At 36.3% G+C, this 16365-nt stretch overlaps 2 protein-coding genes across 5 annotated transcripts; both read right to left on the bottom strand.

Moving 5' to 3' along the window:
- Window positions 1–669: 669 nt before the first annotated feature.
- LOC116840716 (mRNA export factor) lies at window positions 670–3578 on the bottom strand. 2 transcript variants are annotated; one of them, XM_032807801.1, is made up of 7 exons: window positions 3292–3578; window positions 2914–3230; window positions 2623–2796; window positions 2357–2428; window positions 1999–2280; window positions 1729–1923; window positions 670–1602 (listed from the first exon to the last, which is right to left on the bottom strand). In XM_032807801.1, the coding sequence occupies exons 2-7, from the start codon at window positions 3169–3171 to the stop codon at window positions 1516–1518; spliced, it is 1068 nt and encodes a 355-aa protein (XP_032663692.1). In that variant the 5' UTR covers window positions 3172–3230; window positions 3292–3578; the 3' UTR covers window positions 670–1515. The 2 variants fall into 2 exon arrangements, with proteins under 2 accessions (XP_032663692.1, XP_032663693.1); XM_032807802.1 differs by lacking the exon at window positions 3292–3578 and having other exon boundaries at window positions 2914–3285.
- A 589-nt stretch (window positions 3579–4167) lies between these two features.
- LOC116840712 (fidgetin-like protein 1) lies at window positions 4168–6869 on the bottom strand. 3 transcript variants are annotated; one of them, XM_032807791.1, is made up of 4 exons: window positions 6790–6817; window positions 6585–6671; window positions 6236–6456; window positions 4168–6159 (listed from the first exon to the last, which is right to left on the bottom strand). In XM_032807791.1, exons 3-4 carry the CDS (start codon window positions 6421–6423, stop codon window positions 4332–4334), a joined length of 2016 nt encoding a protein of 671 aa, XP_032663682.1. In that variant the 5' UTR covers window positions 6424–6456; window positions 6585–6671; window positions 6790–6817; the 3' UTR covers window positions 4168–4331. The 3 variants fall into 3 exon arrangements, with proteins under 3 accessions (XP_032663682.1, XP_032663681.1, XP_032663679.1); XM_032807790.1 differs by having other exon boundaries at window positions 6585–6869; XM_032807788.1 differs by having other exon boundaries at window positions 6236–6869.
- Window positions 6870–16365: the final 9496 nt, after the last annotated feature.

Here is a 16365-nt window from a genome sequence, read left to right as displayed (position 1 = left end):
GTAAGGTTTCTATTCATGCGAGAAAATGGCGGCGATCCTGTGTGTGGACGTTTGTGTGTGACATGTTACTTGTGTGAGTACTTATAACGTACAATGTGAGTCAACTTGGCCATTAAATTACTGTCGTAAAACCAAAAATGTCAGCATCTTATTGCATCAAAAAATGTCGTAACAAAAAACAGATAGTATTGGGCGTTATTTGCTCTGCTCATTTCCAACAAAAGAATTTTATGACTAAACGTAGTGAAAATATGTGGCGGTAGCGGCCATCTTCTCGCATGCACCGGAAACTCTATCGGATACAAATCGTAAAGCCCGTATCATACTAGCGATTGATGATTGACGATTGAAGATTGGAACTGACCAATTGGAACAAAGCAACCCAAGGTGAAGCTCGTTGATTCGTCAAAACCTAATCTTCAATCGTCAATCATCAATCGCCAATCACTAGTGTGATACGGGCTTAAGGTCGTATTCCTTCAGCGAGTTTATCACCCTTATCGAAGTGTGAACTTCCATACCTATATCCTGGGATACAAATAGATATACGCGCTATATTTAAATCTATGCTCGCGCGAGCTGTTCTATATTTACAGCATATATGAATTATAAACGCTTTTATATAATGAAAGAATACGGAATAATATTGAAGTATTGAACATAAAATAATTATACGCAAAATCTCATTTAATATTCAAAAATATACATAAACATAAGAGAGAAAGATTTTGATTAAAATACCAGTTTACTTTGCTAGCTAGATATCCTACCATTGGCATTTGGTTATATTAATCAGTGTTATAAAAAACCAATCACATATACAAAAATAAATATTATAACATTACTGAAACATATTCTTACACTATAAATTATGGCAATTTGTCATAACTTGAGTACAAAAAGTTGCGATAACCTTTTACGTATTACGTCGATCACATATTTTATATTATATATCTCAACAATCTTAAATAAGAATATCAAGTGTTATCACTTAAAATTCTACAAATCTTCACATCAAAGGAGTTTATATTATATTATTCAGAGCATCCATGTAATATGTTCCATGTCATACCAATGTCACATAACTTTACATTCAAGCCAGTAATTATTGCGCACACTGTGATGTATTATTTATACATAATATTATAGGACATGACAAATATATATATTATTTATATTTAAATATATTTATTTATGTACTTAATCATTACAGAGAAAATTTGAAAATAACATTTTAAAGAATATATAAAATATGCAATACGATTTTTATACTTTGCTTTTTATACTACTTAAAATTATACATGCAAGTTTTTAGAGTTTTAATTGAACATTATACATAACAATGTATCAATTTGTATAATGGAATATTTTTCATGTCTTTTTTACAGTCAAAAATTATAGTCAAATTTATGGTCAAAATGTAGCTTGAATGGAAAGTCCAATGAAGATCGTCGCGACTCAAAAGACACAAAACGGGCGCGGATTGATAAACTTTACCTTATACTTCTACTAACTTTAAGGTGAAGCTTTTGGTTTTAATTCGTCATAACATGGTCTCAGGAAGATTGAGTTCTTTTTTGCTGGATTATAATATTCATGACCCTAAAACATTTATATATAACTCTCATCAATAATTGTTCACATATAAATAAATAAATAAATAAAAAAAAAAATATATATATATATATAATTTACACTATGTTTTTATTTTATATACCACACAAATACCTTAGACCAGTCATAGGAGACAGCGTATGCGAATATCTGTCCATTATGATTAAAACAGCAACGTGTGATGGGTTGTTCCATGGTTTCTGATGATTTCAGTTTAGTACGTGCGTCTTTATCCCAAAAACCAAAAGTGCCATCGCTTCCTACAGTAGCCACAGTTCCATGTACTGGGTGAAATGCTATATCATTGACCTGTTAATGACATTGATATATTATGAAAAAAATCATTACATTTAAAATAAAGCTGCAGTAACTTTGTCTACTCACTGCATAGATGTCTTGATATCCATTAGGTGTTCCATTTGTTCGATGACATTTGAAAGTGAAATTTTCCTTAGAGCTAAGATTTAAGTGATGAATTGCAACACGTCCTTCTGTACTACCTATTGCAAAACCAGTTGGAGCTTTCTTCTTATCCTTGAAAATTGCTACACAACGATACTGATATTTCAAACTTAGTTCAACAGTTTTGTATTCACGTGGACTACCTTCCAATTGGTAGACTATTAATCCACGTGCAGCTGTTCCCACAACAGCCATGGGATAATCCTACAATAAAAGTTTGTGTAAATTATTCTGGTTTCAGAAAAAATATTTTAGTGCATGAGAATACACATATACATACAACATCTGCACAGTAACACCTTTCAGATAAATTAATGACCATTGCTGGTTTAGCACTACGCAAATCCCAAAACTGAAAAATTTATATTACTATTAGAGACCTTAAATATTTTTTCACAAGGTGTATATTTGCTTGCTTCTTACCTCATATAGTTTATATTATTTTATATTTTAGATTGACAAAATAATTGCAAAAATAAATTAAGATCACTGAATTAATTAAAAGTATTTGATAAATATCTCTTGTGTATACTCATAAATACCAACCTTTAATGTTTTATCCCAGGAACCAGTCATCAAACAAGAATAATTACTGGCTTTTATCCAATGACATGTTTTAATTGGTGCATCATGTGCTGCTACTTGTACACTTTGATTTGTGGCCAGATCCCAACATTTTGCAGTCTTGTCGCATGATACCATGAATACCTTAGTGCCGTCCTGATAATTCATTGCAATTTAGTATCATATTAGAATTAATATAACAAGTACATATTTTATTGCATATTTATATGTAATTATTAATGACTAAAATAAAGTAAATAAATAAATGCTCACATCACTCCAGCATACATCCAAAACTGGGGCTGCCATACTTTGCATTGATTTTGGTACAGTTTTACCAGACTGTTCCACTTCCCAACAGCGGACATTGCTATCCCAAGAACCAGCAACAAGAAAATTCTGTTGAATTGATGGTGGACTGAATGCTAAACTGGAAATGGAATCGTCTGGAGGCGAAACGACTTCAAAATCTTGCATAGGATTCGACGTGGATGATGTTCCCGTCCTTAATGTGCTGCCTTGATTAAACATTGTTAGTCCTTGATTATTTCCTGAGATACTTGCAAAAATGACCCATAGACCTCACGTTTCTAGCAAATTCAATGTCGTGTTAATTAAAAGATGTTTACAACGCAAAATAGTTTACCCTACCTCGTTTACTTATACGCGCTCAGAACGCGGCAAGTTTTGCCACAGAACATGAAACAATAAAGACTGCGTTCCACATTTAGCTCGACGTGGCGGTCAAGTGCTTCTTTGCCGCCAGAATTTTTTGCTCATATCGCGCTTGCACGCTTTACTACTCCAGTACTAATTGTACTATTATAAACATTTAATTACAGTAGAATAAACTGGAAAAGTCAGTACTTTTTGAACGAAACTGATATCTAATTATCGCGTGCTCCTGTGTGCAGGAGCCATTAGAGAGTCGAGTTCAGCAGTGCAGCTGAAAAGAACAGACCACTATTGTTATGGCGTATCTGGCGCAAAATTTAAACGCAAGTAAAAAAATCGTATAGTCAACCAAGATTGCGACAATATGGGATCATCTGTTTTAATTATATATGTTATTAAAACTGTTTTAATTATATATATTATTATTAAAATTATATATATTATTAACTGTTTTAATTATATATATTATATATATTATTATATATATGTCTTAATTATATATATTATTTATATGTGGTTTTTCTACTTTTGCAGCCTTTCATGTAATCAGGTATATTGTAAAAGAAAATGGAGACCTCTATCTCATATTATTTTTGTTTATAGAATACACCGAAACGCAGTATTGCCTTGATTAAAATTCCGCAGCACTCAAACGTAACGTTTGATACTTTTGTGAATATATAATAGACCTGTTCTTTGTAACTGCACTACTGAACTACAATCCATTGAAGTGAGACAAATATACGTTTTCTTACTCTAACTTTTTGCACTGGTTCAGCAGTGCAGCTATAAAGAACAGGCCTAATGTTTAATATCATTTAAAATGTAATTAAAAAATGACCCCCTGTATAATTGATGTATAATTGATTTTCTCTTTACAAATATATTTCTCATTTTATACGAAGTTATATTTATAACAAAATTCGGTGTTATGAAAATAAAGTACATAAATTAGGTAATATCTCACATTAATTTGTACACGTAGCTCACAGCTCTGCAATTGCTTTTGTTTTAATTTATACTTTGTAATTCTGTGCGGTACCAGATCCGTAAGTGCGATCCCACTCAATGTAGATGTTCAAGTCTGACTGCGACACGCTGGGTCGCACGTTGTTTAGAGCCTCCTCGAAGTCACGTTTTGTGATATGTCTCACCTCTTCCATCCTGATATCCTCTAATTGACTGAACGGAATGCTTCTGATTGGCTCCATGCTGGCTTCCTTGCATAGATTCGTCATATCAGCACCGGAATATCCTGCGGAACACTCCGCGATTATCGCGACGTCGTCCGAGCTGAGATTGTGTCGCACCGAGGCCAACAAATTGTTTATGATCTGCTCGCGTGCTTTCAATTCCGGCAGAGGAACGTACAGCCGCTTGACGAGACGTCTTCTCGCCGCCTCGTCTAACTCCTGCGGCCGATTAGTTGCGCCAACGATCAAAATGCGATCGTCGTCCGATGTCGCCGCGCCGTCCAGCTGCACGAGAAATTCCGTTTTCAATCTGCGAGAACTCTCGTGCTCCGTCTCGGACCTCTGCGTCAGCAGCGAGTCTATCTCGTCGATGAAGACGACCGACGGCTGGTGAACTCTCGCTACCGCGAATAATGCGCGTACCATCTTCTCACCTTCACCGATCCATTTAGAGGTGAGAGAGCTGGCGGAGATCGAGAAGAATGTGGATTTGCTCTGCGAGGCGATGCACTTGCCGATTAGGGTCTTGCCAGTTCCAGGCGGGCCAAAGAGCAAAATACCTTTGGGTGGACGGCGTAGGCCGGTGAAGATGTCCGGTCGCAGCATCGGGAACACCACTACTTCCTTGATGATCTTCTTGGTATACTCCAGCCCCGCGATGTCATCCCACGTTACCGACTTGTCCGAGTCCATGATTTCGTTCCTGATCAGCTCGATCATGGTCGGATCGATGTTCCTCAGCCTCTCATCCTCCACCTCCTCTGTGTTAACCCTGTTCTGCGCCCGACTGTTGTAGCTCTCCATTGACTTTTCTTTGTCGCGTTTGAAAGGACAGACAAATTGAGAATTAACCGCCGCTCGACCGCCCAAGCTCTTCTTTGGTGGCCCTCGGCCGTTCTTCATTTCTTGAATGTACAATTCGTCTCTGGCGCTTCTAAAGGCTCCACCAAACGCGTTCTCTTGTGCTTCCGCTTTTTCGTCGTCAAACTGCGGGATAGTAGCGGCTGGTTTTAACTTCGGCGCACGAGGATTTGGTACTTTGTGCAGGCTCTTAGTTCTATCACTGATGTCATTGTTAATTGGTTTAGAAGGGCGTTTTTGTACAAAGTTGTTCAAATTCTGGTAAGACCGACTATACGTGTTTGACTGAAGTTTGGGTACATTCTGTTCAGTGCAACTTACACGCATATTGGAACTATTGCTTCTGGAGATATTTGTGAAGTATGCAGATGTGTTCGGTTCATCATTAGGCTCCACTAAGACCTTACTTACATTTTTTCTTTGGCTTGTTGAGGGAGTTGCTTGTAATTTGCTTGTACTTGCTTGCATTTGCAAGGGAATCTTTCTATTTCTCTCTGATAATGTATCCTTTTTGGATTTATTTATCAATTTCTCTATGTCCCTATCATTGTAAGATTTCCCTTTGCAAGGTAAAGTATTGCTTTCTTGGCAAGTTAGAGGTTTTATAATATTCAGTGCATAATCCACATCGTTCAATCCAGATTTCCACTTTAATGGATCATTTTTTAAATTTGGTAGTTGAGATTTAATCTGTTTCCAATAATTGTTCACTCCATCTTTGTCTTTCATTAGGGTATCATAGTCTTCAAGACCCTCTCGAAGTAATATTGCTGCAGTATCATCTGAATCACTGTAAAATATTTTATGAGTAAGAAAACACATTACGTGTAAGCTCTTGATATTATATAAAATTACGTTTTACTTACTATAATTTCGCTGTCATATACTTCATAGCTAAAGATCTGCGTTCAATGTCTGCAACTTCAAAACAGTCTTTATCCTGCTTGGAAAATTTCAGTGTATGATACACAGCCAGGTAATTATTCTTTTCTATCTTCTTTTCATTCTTTAGATCTTGTGCAACACCTTGTGTATTCTCATTGACAAAGCTCATATTTGTATCCTAATAAACGTTGACTTGAAATATCTGAAATATTCATATTTGAGAATAGATAAAGCATTATGTAAATTCTATCACGTTTATATTTCACATTTTTCTTTTTTTTTTCCTCTATTAGTACACTCTTTTTTTCTCTCTCTCTCTTTCTAGCTAACCTTTTTGGAATATAACAATAACGTTCACAGTAAGTTTAGCTCTCAAATTTTATATTTTTGCACGTGACACCTATTATAAGTCCCTATCTACAATAGGTGTAGTAAGCTTTAAGTCGTAAGAAATTAACCAATCACGATTGATTATTCTTCTATAATTCGACTATGATTGGTCAATTTTTTAAAGCTTAAAGCTTATTACACCTACTGTACATCGGGACTGATCCCTTGTCCACAACCTTGTTTTAATCTTTAAGCCGTAATAAATTGACCAACAACAGTCGATTATTTTAAAAATAATTAACTGTGGTTGGTCAATTTCTCACGGCTTAAGAATTAAAGCAAGGTTGTGGACAAAGGGTTATGGCTCCTGCACACAGGACGCGGTAATGCTTGCCGCGCGGTGGAAGTTCGCGCGAGAGCCAATTAATATGCTGCTTTCCGTAATGACCTTCTAGTTCTTACGGACAAATAACATGTTGATTAGGTGTCGCGTGGACTTCCGCCGCGCGGCAAGCATTATCGCGTCCTGTGTGCAGAAGCCATAAGCGTCTGTAATAGAGATGCCCTATAATCGATTCGATTCTTTCCCTAACAAATTTAGGGAAAAAGGGTTGTTCGTGCTGCTTGTATGTTTCATACTTTTCGCTTTTAAAAAGAGATGGACGCCTAATTAGATGCTTGGAAGAAACAGTCGAGTTGGTTGTCTCGTTTTTGCTTCTTCGAAACATTCCAATATACTTCTGTCTAGTTTTAAATACGAAAAGTGCGAAGAGTGCAAACAACACGAATAAACTTATTTTTGGGGAAAGAATCGAACGATTCAGAATCGGGCATCTCTAGTCTGTCAATATCTGTAGCACCGCCAGGACCAAACAACGGCAAAAGAAGGAACTCAGAAGAGTAAAACAGAGTAAAGGTGCCAATATATGGGAGCGTTCCAGCGTCGAGCGTTAAAGCATTAGCCAATCAATGTATCAGGTCCCAGAAGTATACTTGTAGTTCTTGCGGAAAGTGGTACGTTGATTGGTTACCGCTTTAACGCTTGACGCTCGATACTCCCATGTAAAAGGTACCTTTGTAGCATGTTCGACTGGCTCTGGGTTAACCCACTCTGGGTTATTCAACCTACGTTTATTGGTCGAACAAGTACTTATAAACTTTATGATTGGCTAATAGCACTTATGACGTCATTAGTCGCTCTCGGAGCGATTAACCTAGGGCCAGTCGAACACGCTATTAGCAACGTAAACGCTTCTAATATCCGCATATCACATGGTGATATGTATTGGAAAGACGTAACAGTATAGTAGAAGGTAAGGAACAGAGAATAGAAATTCTGATTGGTCAATTATTTCTATTCCTTGTTCCTATTGGCTATTGCCTGTTCCTATTGCCTGTTGCCTGGCATTCTGCAAAGGCCTTAATAAAAAGAATAAGGGCCTGAGCACAGACTTTTGCATAACGCATAATGCATAACACATAAAGAAATCAATCAATCAGAGTCATTCATTTCTATCCTGGAGAGGAAAATAAATTTCTCTGATTGGTTAATTCCCTTATGCGTTATGCGTTATGCGTTATGCAAAAGTCTGTGCTCCCAGCCTTAGGGCTATCGCACGCAAATTGAAATATTAAGCATCGAACACCAATATGGCGACTTAATACTCGATGCTCATTGGTACATACGGTCTTATGCTATGCATATGCAGTTATGTCAATTTGTGTGCGATAGCCCTTAGACTTTCTTGAAAACCACAAATACTTTATAACAAAATTAATTATAGAAAATTATGTTAAAATTATTATGAATTAGGAGGGAAAATTAATGAGCCAAAAATGTCAAAATATCAGACATAAATTGAAAATTATTTTATTTCAAAGACAATAATATACCGTAATTTTTTTTGTAAGCCGTTGCAAATTGTTCAAAGTTCCGGGGGAACACCACAGTGTTCCAAGTTACCTCAAATGACGGTATTTTAAATAATGTTTTAAAAAAATAATTTTAAATAATGTTTTAAAAAATGTTGAACGTTTTTTTTATAATATTACATATATATTATATAAACATTTTTAATATATATATATATTTTTTATTCATATATTATATATCTCTTATTATATAAATACATTATATAAATATTACATAAATATTATATATTCTTACGTAATATAATAAATACAAATTTGGTCTCAAATTATATAAATATCTTATTTTGTGTTTTTATATTTTCCTTGCAAATCAGATTTTTTTTTCTTGTTACTTTAAAAATTGTTGAAGATTTATTTGAAGAAAAAATGAAAAAGTCTGTTATTGACGATTAAAGAAATATATTTTTCATGTATTTCAATGATAACTGCAATTTATGATGACGGACATACACATAAAATATCTTTCACATGGTAAAATAGAAATCACAAGTATGTAATAGTTTACATAATAACCGTTGTTTGGTTCTGGCGGCGCTGCAGATGTTGACAGACGTTTTGCAGCAGACATAAGTTAGCGGCTAGCAATCCATAGTTATATAGTCAAAGGGATTAGACCGATATTCATATAGTTAGGTCTTATATTTAAGATCGTCTTAAGTTCACCTTCAGATACTCCATAGTCAATAAAATGATCCGTACAGCACATCTGAAAATAAACTTAAAACGGTCTTAAATGTAAAATCCGGCTATGAACATTAGCGTAAGTTATACATCCTTTTATTCAGTGATATATGTATAAAAAGATTCATAATTGATGTTGATATATTGATTACTGCAGTTCGATGTCTCGACTGCTGCGATTCGATATATCTATGGATGTATCGATAAGATTGAAGTTTGTTTGAATGTACATTACCGGCGCGCCAAGTGCATAGTGGGTAACCGCTGGGCGCAGTTCGTGCGTAACATACAGCGGACTTCTGCAAGCTCCGAAACGTATTTCGTAAGTAACATTAGCATTAAATGAATTTTTAAGTCATACTCGTCGATTAAATGGTCACGAGATAGTCGAAATATAAGAGAGCACATCAAATATCGTGTGCATTGAGTCGGCAATGCTCACCGATGTGTACACTCCTGTCCAATCTTGAAACAATGATTGATGCATAAAGCCATATAACTCGCGCAGTTATAACGATGCCTGTAATTCATACATAGCGCTCGCCAGCAACATAGTTTACATCGCACGGGAATACTCGTCTGCGACGCGCACCAGTTTCGAAACACCTAATTATCAACTGTATAAACTTTGCAGTGTCCATTGTGCTCGTAGCTTGTTTCGCGGTAGAGTCGTGCTAATAGAGATACATCTGGTTTACACTTCGAACAGATTCGGCATCGTGAGATAGCGCGCACGAGAAATATCGAAAATGAAATATCCAAGCGAAGAAGGTTAGGATTAATTTTTGTCGAAAAGTCGAATCCGGCAATATTTCAGTGAGCAACAGAAGAGTGTAAGAAAGAAAGAGTGAGAGAGAGAGAGAGAGAGAGAGACTACGAGAGAGAGATCATGATGTTCTTAAAAATAATAAATAACAAAATAAGAGAGACAGAGAGAAAGAGAAATATGTTATTAATACTGAAGAAAAATTTTCTTTACTAAAGAAAAATTTATAATTTTTTAGATATTTTTTTCTCAGTGTAGATTAACTATGTGTATAGAAAAGAAAACCTCTATCTTCCGAATCATTTTATTTATTCACTTTTTGCAGGATTTAACGTGCATCTCGAGGCTGAATTCACTGTGTGGATATGATCGGTCGCAACCGCCGGCCACCCGTCGTAGATTGAAATGTGAGGACAATCGCCGCGGAAACCGCTATATTGGGGTGAGTGTGTAGTTCCATTGAGGTGATCGTGTGATCGCCGCTGCAATCCGCGGTGCTGATGTTCGGTAACCCTTGCAGTATTGAGTTACTGGACATCTATAGGGTAATCCAAAATTCGCGCGGATATTCTGCTAATTTTAATTAATATTTTCTCAGCAAATTGCCTCTCGAAATCACAAGTAACATTAGCCCCGTGCTCGGGGCAAAATCGTCTTATAATTTAATTAGAAAACAGGTTCACAAAATTAAAGTCCACAGGCACAGCCCGCGGGAACGTAACGGCACGTGGCTGAAAAGTGGCAGCGGCGTAATTGCGAAGAACGACAACGGTTACATGCGCAAAATGAGTTTCTCGTAAGATTAAGTGCGTTTCTTCTCTGGTACGTGCTTGTCGTATCATACGAAGAGATAATAATATGTCTTCTTTTTCATCCTTTTGCTTATGCAGAGCAGAATTTTTCTTCATGTTCACATCAAAATATACACGTATATATTTCGTGCGTTGTATTCCCCATTCCGTGCATAATGAAACGGAATATAGTGTGACGGTGATAAAGCGCGCACACATTTGTGAAATCTTAATTAGCTGCTTTGCCTTTAACGTATAATATAGAACACTTCAAAATGAAATGTGATCAACATAAAATTAATGTTAAAGAGTGTCCGTCGAATAAAAATACTCGAAATCCCGTTACACGTTTTCCGATAACGTATTTCTATGATATTTCTCCTTCGATATTTTTTACAATAATCTTTAATATTTTTAATAAAATTTTTAAAGTGTCTTGTGGGTCCTTACTAGATCTTAAATTCTTTTTTTTCTTTTTCTTAACCAAACAATTTGATATCAAAAGTGTTAGGGAATTATATATTCAAGTCCAAATTTTTATTTCAATTTGTCGTTGCAAATCTTATCGAGAGTTTGAAGCATTGATGTGGAAAAGCAGTAGAGGAAATAGGACTGTAACTGAATATGTAATGAATGCAAAGTTTATTTTTGTATTATTTGTAATAATTGTTTTCTATTTGTTATAAAGTATGTTTCTCACCGCGTATAAAAGAAAATATTCATCGTGTAAGATAAAAAGTGGTAGTTTACATTAGTGAGGTATGTGGAGCGAATAAAAATTGAAAGTATAAAAGTCGAAAGATAGCGCGGAGAGAAAGAATAGAGACTTGTTTTTCTCAGGTCAATCTGAGAAAAAGAGAAAAGTTAATGATTACGTAAGCATTTTTTACAATTACGTAAACCTATCAAAAGGTCCGAGTTATCTATAGAATAGGAAACTTGGCGCAGGTAGCGTGAGAATTCCGCTGAGTGTACATTTGTGCTCCCAATAGTAACACGATAAAGTAGTTAAAACTTGATCGATCAATACTGCAATAAAATCGTCAATACTGTTACCAACAGTAACTTTTGTAACAAGCTTACAATAGAAAAGAGTGACATCTTTTCTGTCACAAATATGTCAGAAGCGGGCTCCTGAAGTACAAAGTTTACATTCGCGAAGTAGACGTATGCACTTCTCGAACTTCCCCATAATGGACGTGTGTGTGACAGTGTCAGAAACTAAACTAAACATTTATATTGTGCGCGACAATAAAGTTGAGATACGCTCCTTACGAAGTCAATAGATCGAAAACACACTTTGACTCCCGCTAAAAAATTAAATTATGGTCTTAGTATAATCAAAATGCACACGATGAAAGACAAAAGAAAAATGAGAGAATATCAATATACCAATTGTTTCCTCAGAACTTCGAGCAATTATGTTAGTTTTTCCTGAGGAATCGAATTATTCATTTTCTCCTCAAGAGAATTAAAAACTCTAACGCGCATACGTGTATGAAAAAGGATTATTGCTGAGAGGAATATAAAGTGAAACATCTAGCAATTATGCTGAATCGATATCTGCCTCGGAACTTCGCGGAGGACCGAGGAGTAGATACAAATTAGCGAAGTTGAACGGAGCTTAAAACCAGAGGAATTACTAAATCTCCTTCAGGACAAGAATTGCTTGGCGGCGATCCCAACATCGACCCGAAGCAATCCGCTAGAACTTCCTGAACAGACTTTAACGGTCACAAGACACGCCAACTTACATTAAAACATACTTAGTCAATGAATATCCTGTGATTAGAGACGATCGAGTAATAACGATAATAACGACTCCACTCGGCTCGGCTTACAATTTGGCTATTCACCAAAGTAGTTTAAAATTGACTTAACTCCTCGGCTGATTAATTTTATCGTCTATTCACCGATCGAGACGATATTTCGCCCGATGTGGTTGTTTAACCGTACTATTCGCCATCATCTAGTCGTCGGCGGCGACTCCAAGAAAATTTATGAGTTTTTAATTAAGATCAATTTTCGCGGAAGAGAGTGTGTAAGGAAAGTAATAACATTCAAGATAAAAAGGGCGTCAAAGAACTTTTCATAATTTTGTTCGTGGATGTATATAATAATTTTGTAGGTCATCGTCACGTTGTATAAATAGGAGAGGTTCTCCTTTTAACGATTCCTTGCTTCATTATAATATCCGCGCGCAACTATTGCTCTTCACACAAACGTTTTAACTTCAATTTTCGTTTTTAACTTCAATTATCTAGAAGCCCCGAGAACAATTGATATTCAACTTGAAATTTCGCTCTCGATTTGTTACTCTCTCTAATGGACTTAATTTATGCAGGCAGGAGGGAGAGGAGGAGGAGGGATGGATCAAACTTACTGAATCCTTCAACGGTTCATTTATCTCGTAATATCGCGCATGACGATCTTCTTCCAAGAACTTATCTCTCATGACTTGTTGATCCGAAAAACAAAATGAATAATGAAAGCGGAATTTCACACGGGTCTCGAAATCCGTCTTGAATAATGGACATCGTTTTACATCCACATCGAGCGGACCGACAAATGTAAAGTTTCCGTAAAATCGCACAAAAAATAAGCTGAAGAGATTTATAGGACAGAACGAGAAGGATGCTGGCAAAGTCTTCTTACGCAATAAACTAGGATCTCAATCAGACAATGTCAGGTGCGCTAAGAAGATTCGCTCAGAACGAATAGAAATCAACAATTGCACACAACCAACATACGAATTTGCGCTTGGATAATTGAATTTGACAATGACATCGTTCTCTCGAAGCATTTTTCGAATATATCATTATAATGCAAAATAATCTGCCATGTTTCTCGCATTTAAATCACTCGAGCGTCCTTGGGAGAGTAATAACTGCTGAGCCTCCGTAGGCCGGTGAGGTCTCAGTTATGAAAGACGTGATTGATCGATAGCATACCGAGATCTTCGGCAATGCGACGAACGGTAGTAGCACATGACAGGTACTTAGAATCTCGGGATTAACGAGCAACAAAGTTAGCCGGCTCGGCACTTCAACGGCCGACATCTCGATCCTCGCGCGAGAGGGAAAGGGGTAAGAAAAGAGTAATAAGCGCATGATTACATCTTTTAGAACAGATGCGACACGTTGATCGATTTAATCGAATTAACGGCGTAGGGTAGAGCTACGAGGGTTCTCACATTTGCGCCTCGCGGCTTTGTTCCTGCTGTAAAATCGCGATTGAATTATGGGACTTCACGAGCTGGCAAGTACAGCGCGAATTAGAAACCCAACACACTGCCGTGCCCGATGCAAGCAAATAAGTTCGTGTTGTAACTCACTACGTGTCGGGGGAACTTATGTCACGCCCTTCAAACATCTACAATGGCGTTCATTCTCGTTGAAGGACGCTGCATTATATGCGAGCTTGAGTTGGTTAAATGTTTTTGAGTAAATGCGCCTATTTTTATCTTGCAATCGATAATAATATTTTAGCTGCAGTGTACACACCACATGCGGGGTGAGTCACGTAAAATTAAATTCTAAAATCTAACTTTAATCTCTGTTGCTTTTTTATATCAGAGGAAAATATGTAGGAAATAAATTGCGCGTTGGGAGAATTGGCTGACCATAATATTTATCCCTCCTAATCACACACACACATACATAGAAAGAAAAGAAGATATCGTGCGCGCAACCAGAAATATTTAGTTGTGAGCAGCACAGTTGTATCATCCCAATTATCTTTGTATGATAGTAATGATGTAATATTAAGCCAGTTGATTTTTTGCTTTTTTGAGGTGCTTTAGTGTGATTTTGGATATTTTAAAGAAAAATGATCTCCCACAAGATCTATCCTCGGAATAACATTCTATGTTTTACTTAATTATACGGTTGATATAATTCAATTACTTTAGTACTTCAACTACATCAATATAGTTGCGCGCGATCTGGTTCTAGCAACTAGAAATCAATCAGGGTGACATGGATACACTCTAGGCCAACCATACTGTCTTTTTCGTGCACAATCACACATTTCCCTTTAATATAAAAAAACAACAGAGATGTTTTGGAATCAAACGTTAGGTGACTCACTCTGTGTATCTCATGAATCTCGTTGAGTGGGTGTAATCGTGGTAGTAATGGGCACTATATAGCAATATTTATCTGGGGATTGTACTGAATTAATTTTTCCGCATTTACACTCGCCGTAAGATGGTCGAAGAGGGAGGTACACGCGCTTTAATTAAACTTAAACGGAAACAATACGAGAAATAGCAAGCGCAGGAAATTCTCGGGAAAGTTTCGCGACTTTTAATCCGGACAGTTTAAATACGTTCTCTCCGGGGAGGAGTAAAATTTAATCTTTCGCCGAGATAATGTTACTGGTGCGTCTTCCAGAAGACTCTTTTATAAAAGCTGCCTCTGTAAAGTAACACCTCGGCGTACTCATCGCAGTGCAATTATTCCCAATCTGCGAAACAACAGCGCGAATGTAGAAATAAGCATTATTTGACACGCAATAACGTAAGGTCGAGCTGTATACAATAATAGCCTTAACATTTTATAGTTCCAATTGATAAAAATTAATTATTACGAGGAAGCGATTTCGTCAAAGCAATCAACAGTTATTACGCAAAGATACGTACACACTGAGAAAAAAACAATGACTAATCTAAATAAAATTATAGTTATTTTTGGTTTTAACCATATTTCATAGTTATTCAGAGAGAATTTTGTAATCAGAAATTACTATAGGATTTTGTGACCGAGGAATAAATCGACATTCTGCAGTAATTCACTTTATTCTTTCATATGTGTTACTTATATTTTAAGAACTGAAATATATTATTAAAACACTTGCTACGTTTCTTGCAAAATTTATATATAATATTTTAGTAGAATTATATTTTATAGTAACATTATAGTAGAATTTAATTAAAAAATAGTTTTCTTGGCCGTAATTTCTAGTAATTGGTTCCAAATGTGATTATACTTATAAATATTAAACATTGTGCACACAATGCGCGTAATCGGGAAATTTGTTTTTGCAAAATGTTAAGGCTCTTATTCCGGATTGCACGTTCAAGTCCACTCGAATGTTAATGTACTTTCATTCAAATCGAGTATACGTTCGCTGTTCCATCCTATTTAAATTGAATAATGGAGAACTGACAATCGCGAAATTCAACGATGTCAGGAGTAATATCCGTGGAGGTAATACATTTGAAAAACAAAGGATACATTAAACAGTCAAGTCTGTGTAATATATTTTTGTTTCATCATAAAACCAGCGTAATTTAATTGATCACGATTCGTTGCTTGAACGGTCATTTGTGAGAAGCGATTATTTTAATTACATATCGATCGGATTAAATATCTCGGATAAGTATGGACGCAATAGTTCAGCGATGCAGTTCAGAGCTTTCGCGAAACTGAAAGACGCTGTCGTGATGTTTGCGTAACGGACGTCGGGCCGTGTACGGGCTTTTCGCGGTGGAGTCGTTGTCAGAACCCAAGTCGAAATTTTGGTTCTACATTAATCCAGTAAATATCGTCGAATTTGAAATGGAAATCACACGCAAACCATATCCTCGAGCAACAAACTCGACAGGCGC

Source organism: Odontomachus brunneus, unplaced genomic scaffold, assembly GCF_010583005.1.
Source record: "Odontomachus brunneus isolate Ranch 3 - 2012 unplaced genomic scaffold, Obru_v1 Obru_scaffold_011, whole genome shotgun sequence".
Classification (NCBI taxonomy): domain Eukaryota; kingdom Metazoa; phylum Arthropoda; class Insecta; order Hymenoptera; family Formicidae; genus Odontomachus; species Odontomachus brunneus.
Note: the sequence above shows the minus strand (reverse complement) of the source record. Positions and strands in the feature narration are given on the sequence as shown.

Bases quoted from the DNA above. Each gene is read 5' to 3' on its own strand.
- LOC116840716 (XM_032807801.1), bottom strand. From the start codon at position 3,171: ATGTTTAATCAAGGCAGCACATTAAGGACGGGAACATCATCCACGTCG. The intron at 2,281-2,356 runs GTATGTATATGT...CTTTTATTGTAG, and splicing joins GGTGTTACTGTGCAGATGTT to GATTATCCCATGGCTGTTGT. The intron at 1,603-1,728 runs GTATTTGTGTGG...TAAATGTTTTAG, and splicing joins TCTCCTATGACTGGTCTAAG to GGTCATGAATATTATAATCC.
- LOC116840712 (XM_032807788.1), bottom strand. From the start codon at position 6,423: ATGAGCTTTGTCAATGAGAATACACAAGGTGTTGCACAAGATCTAAAG. The intron at 6,160-6,235 runs GTAAGTAAAACG...AATATTTTACAG, and splicing joins TATATGACAGCGAAATTATA to TGATTCAGATGATACTGCAG.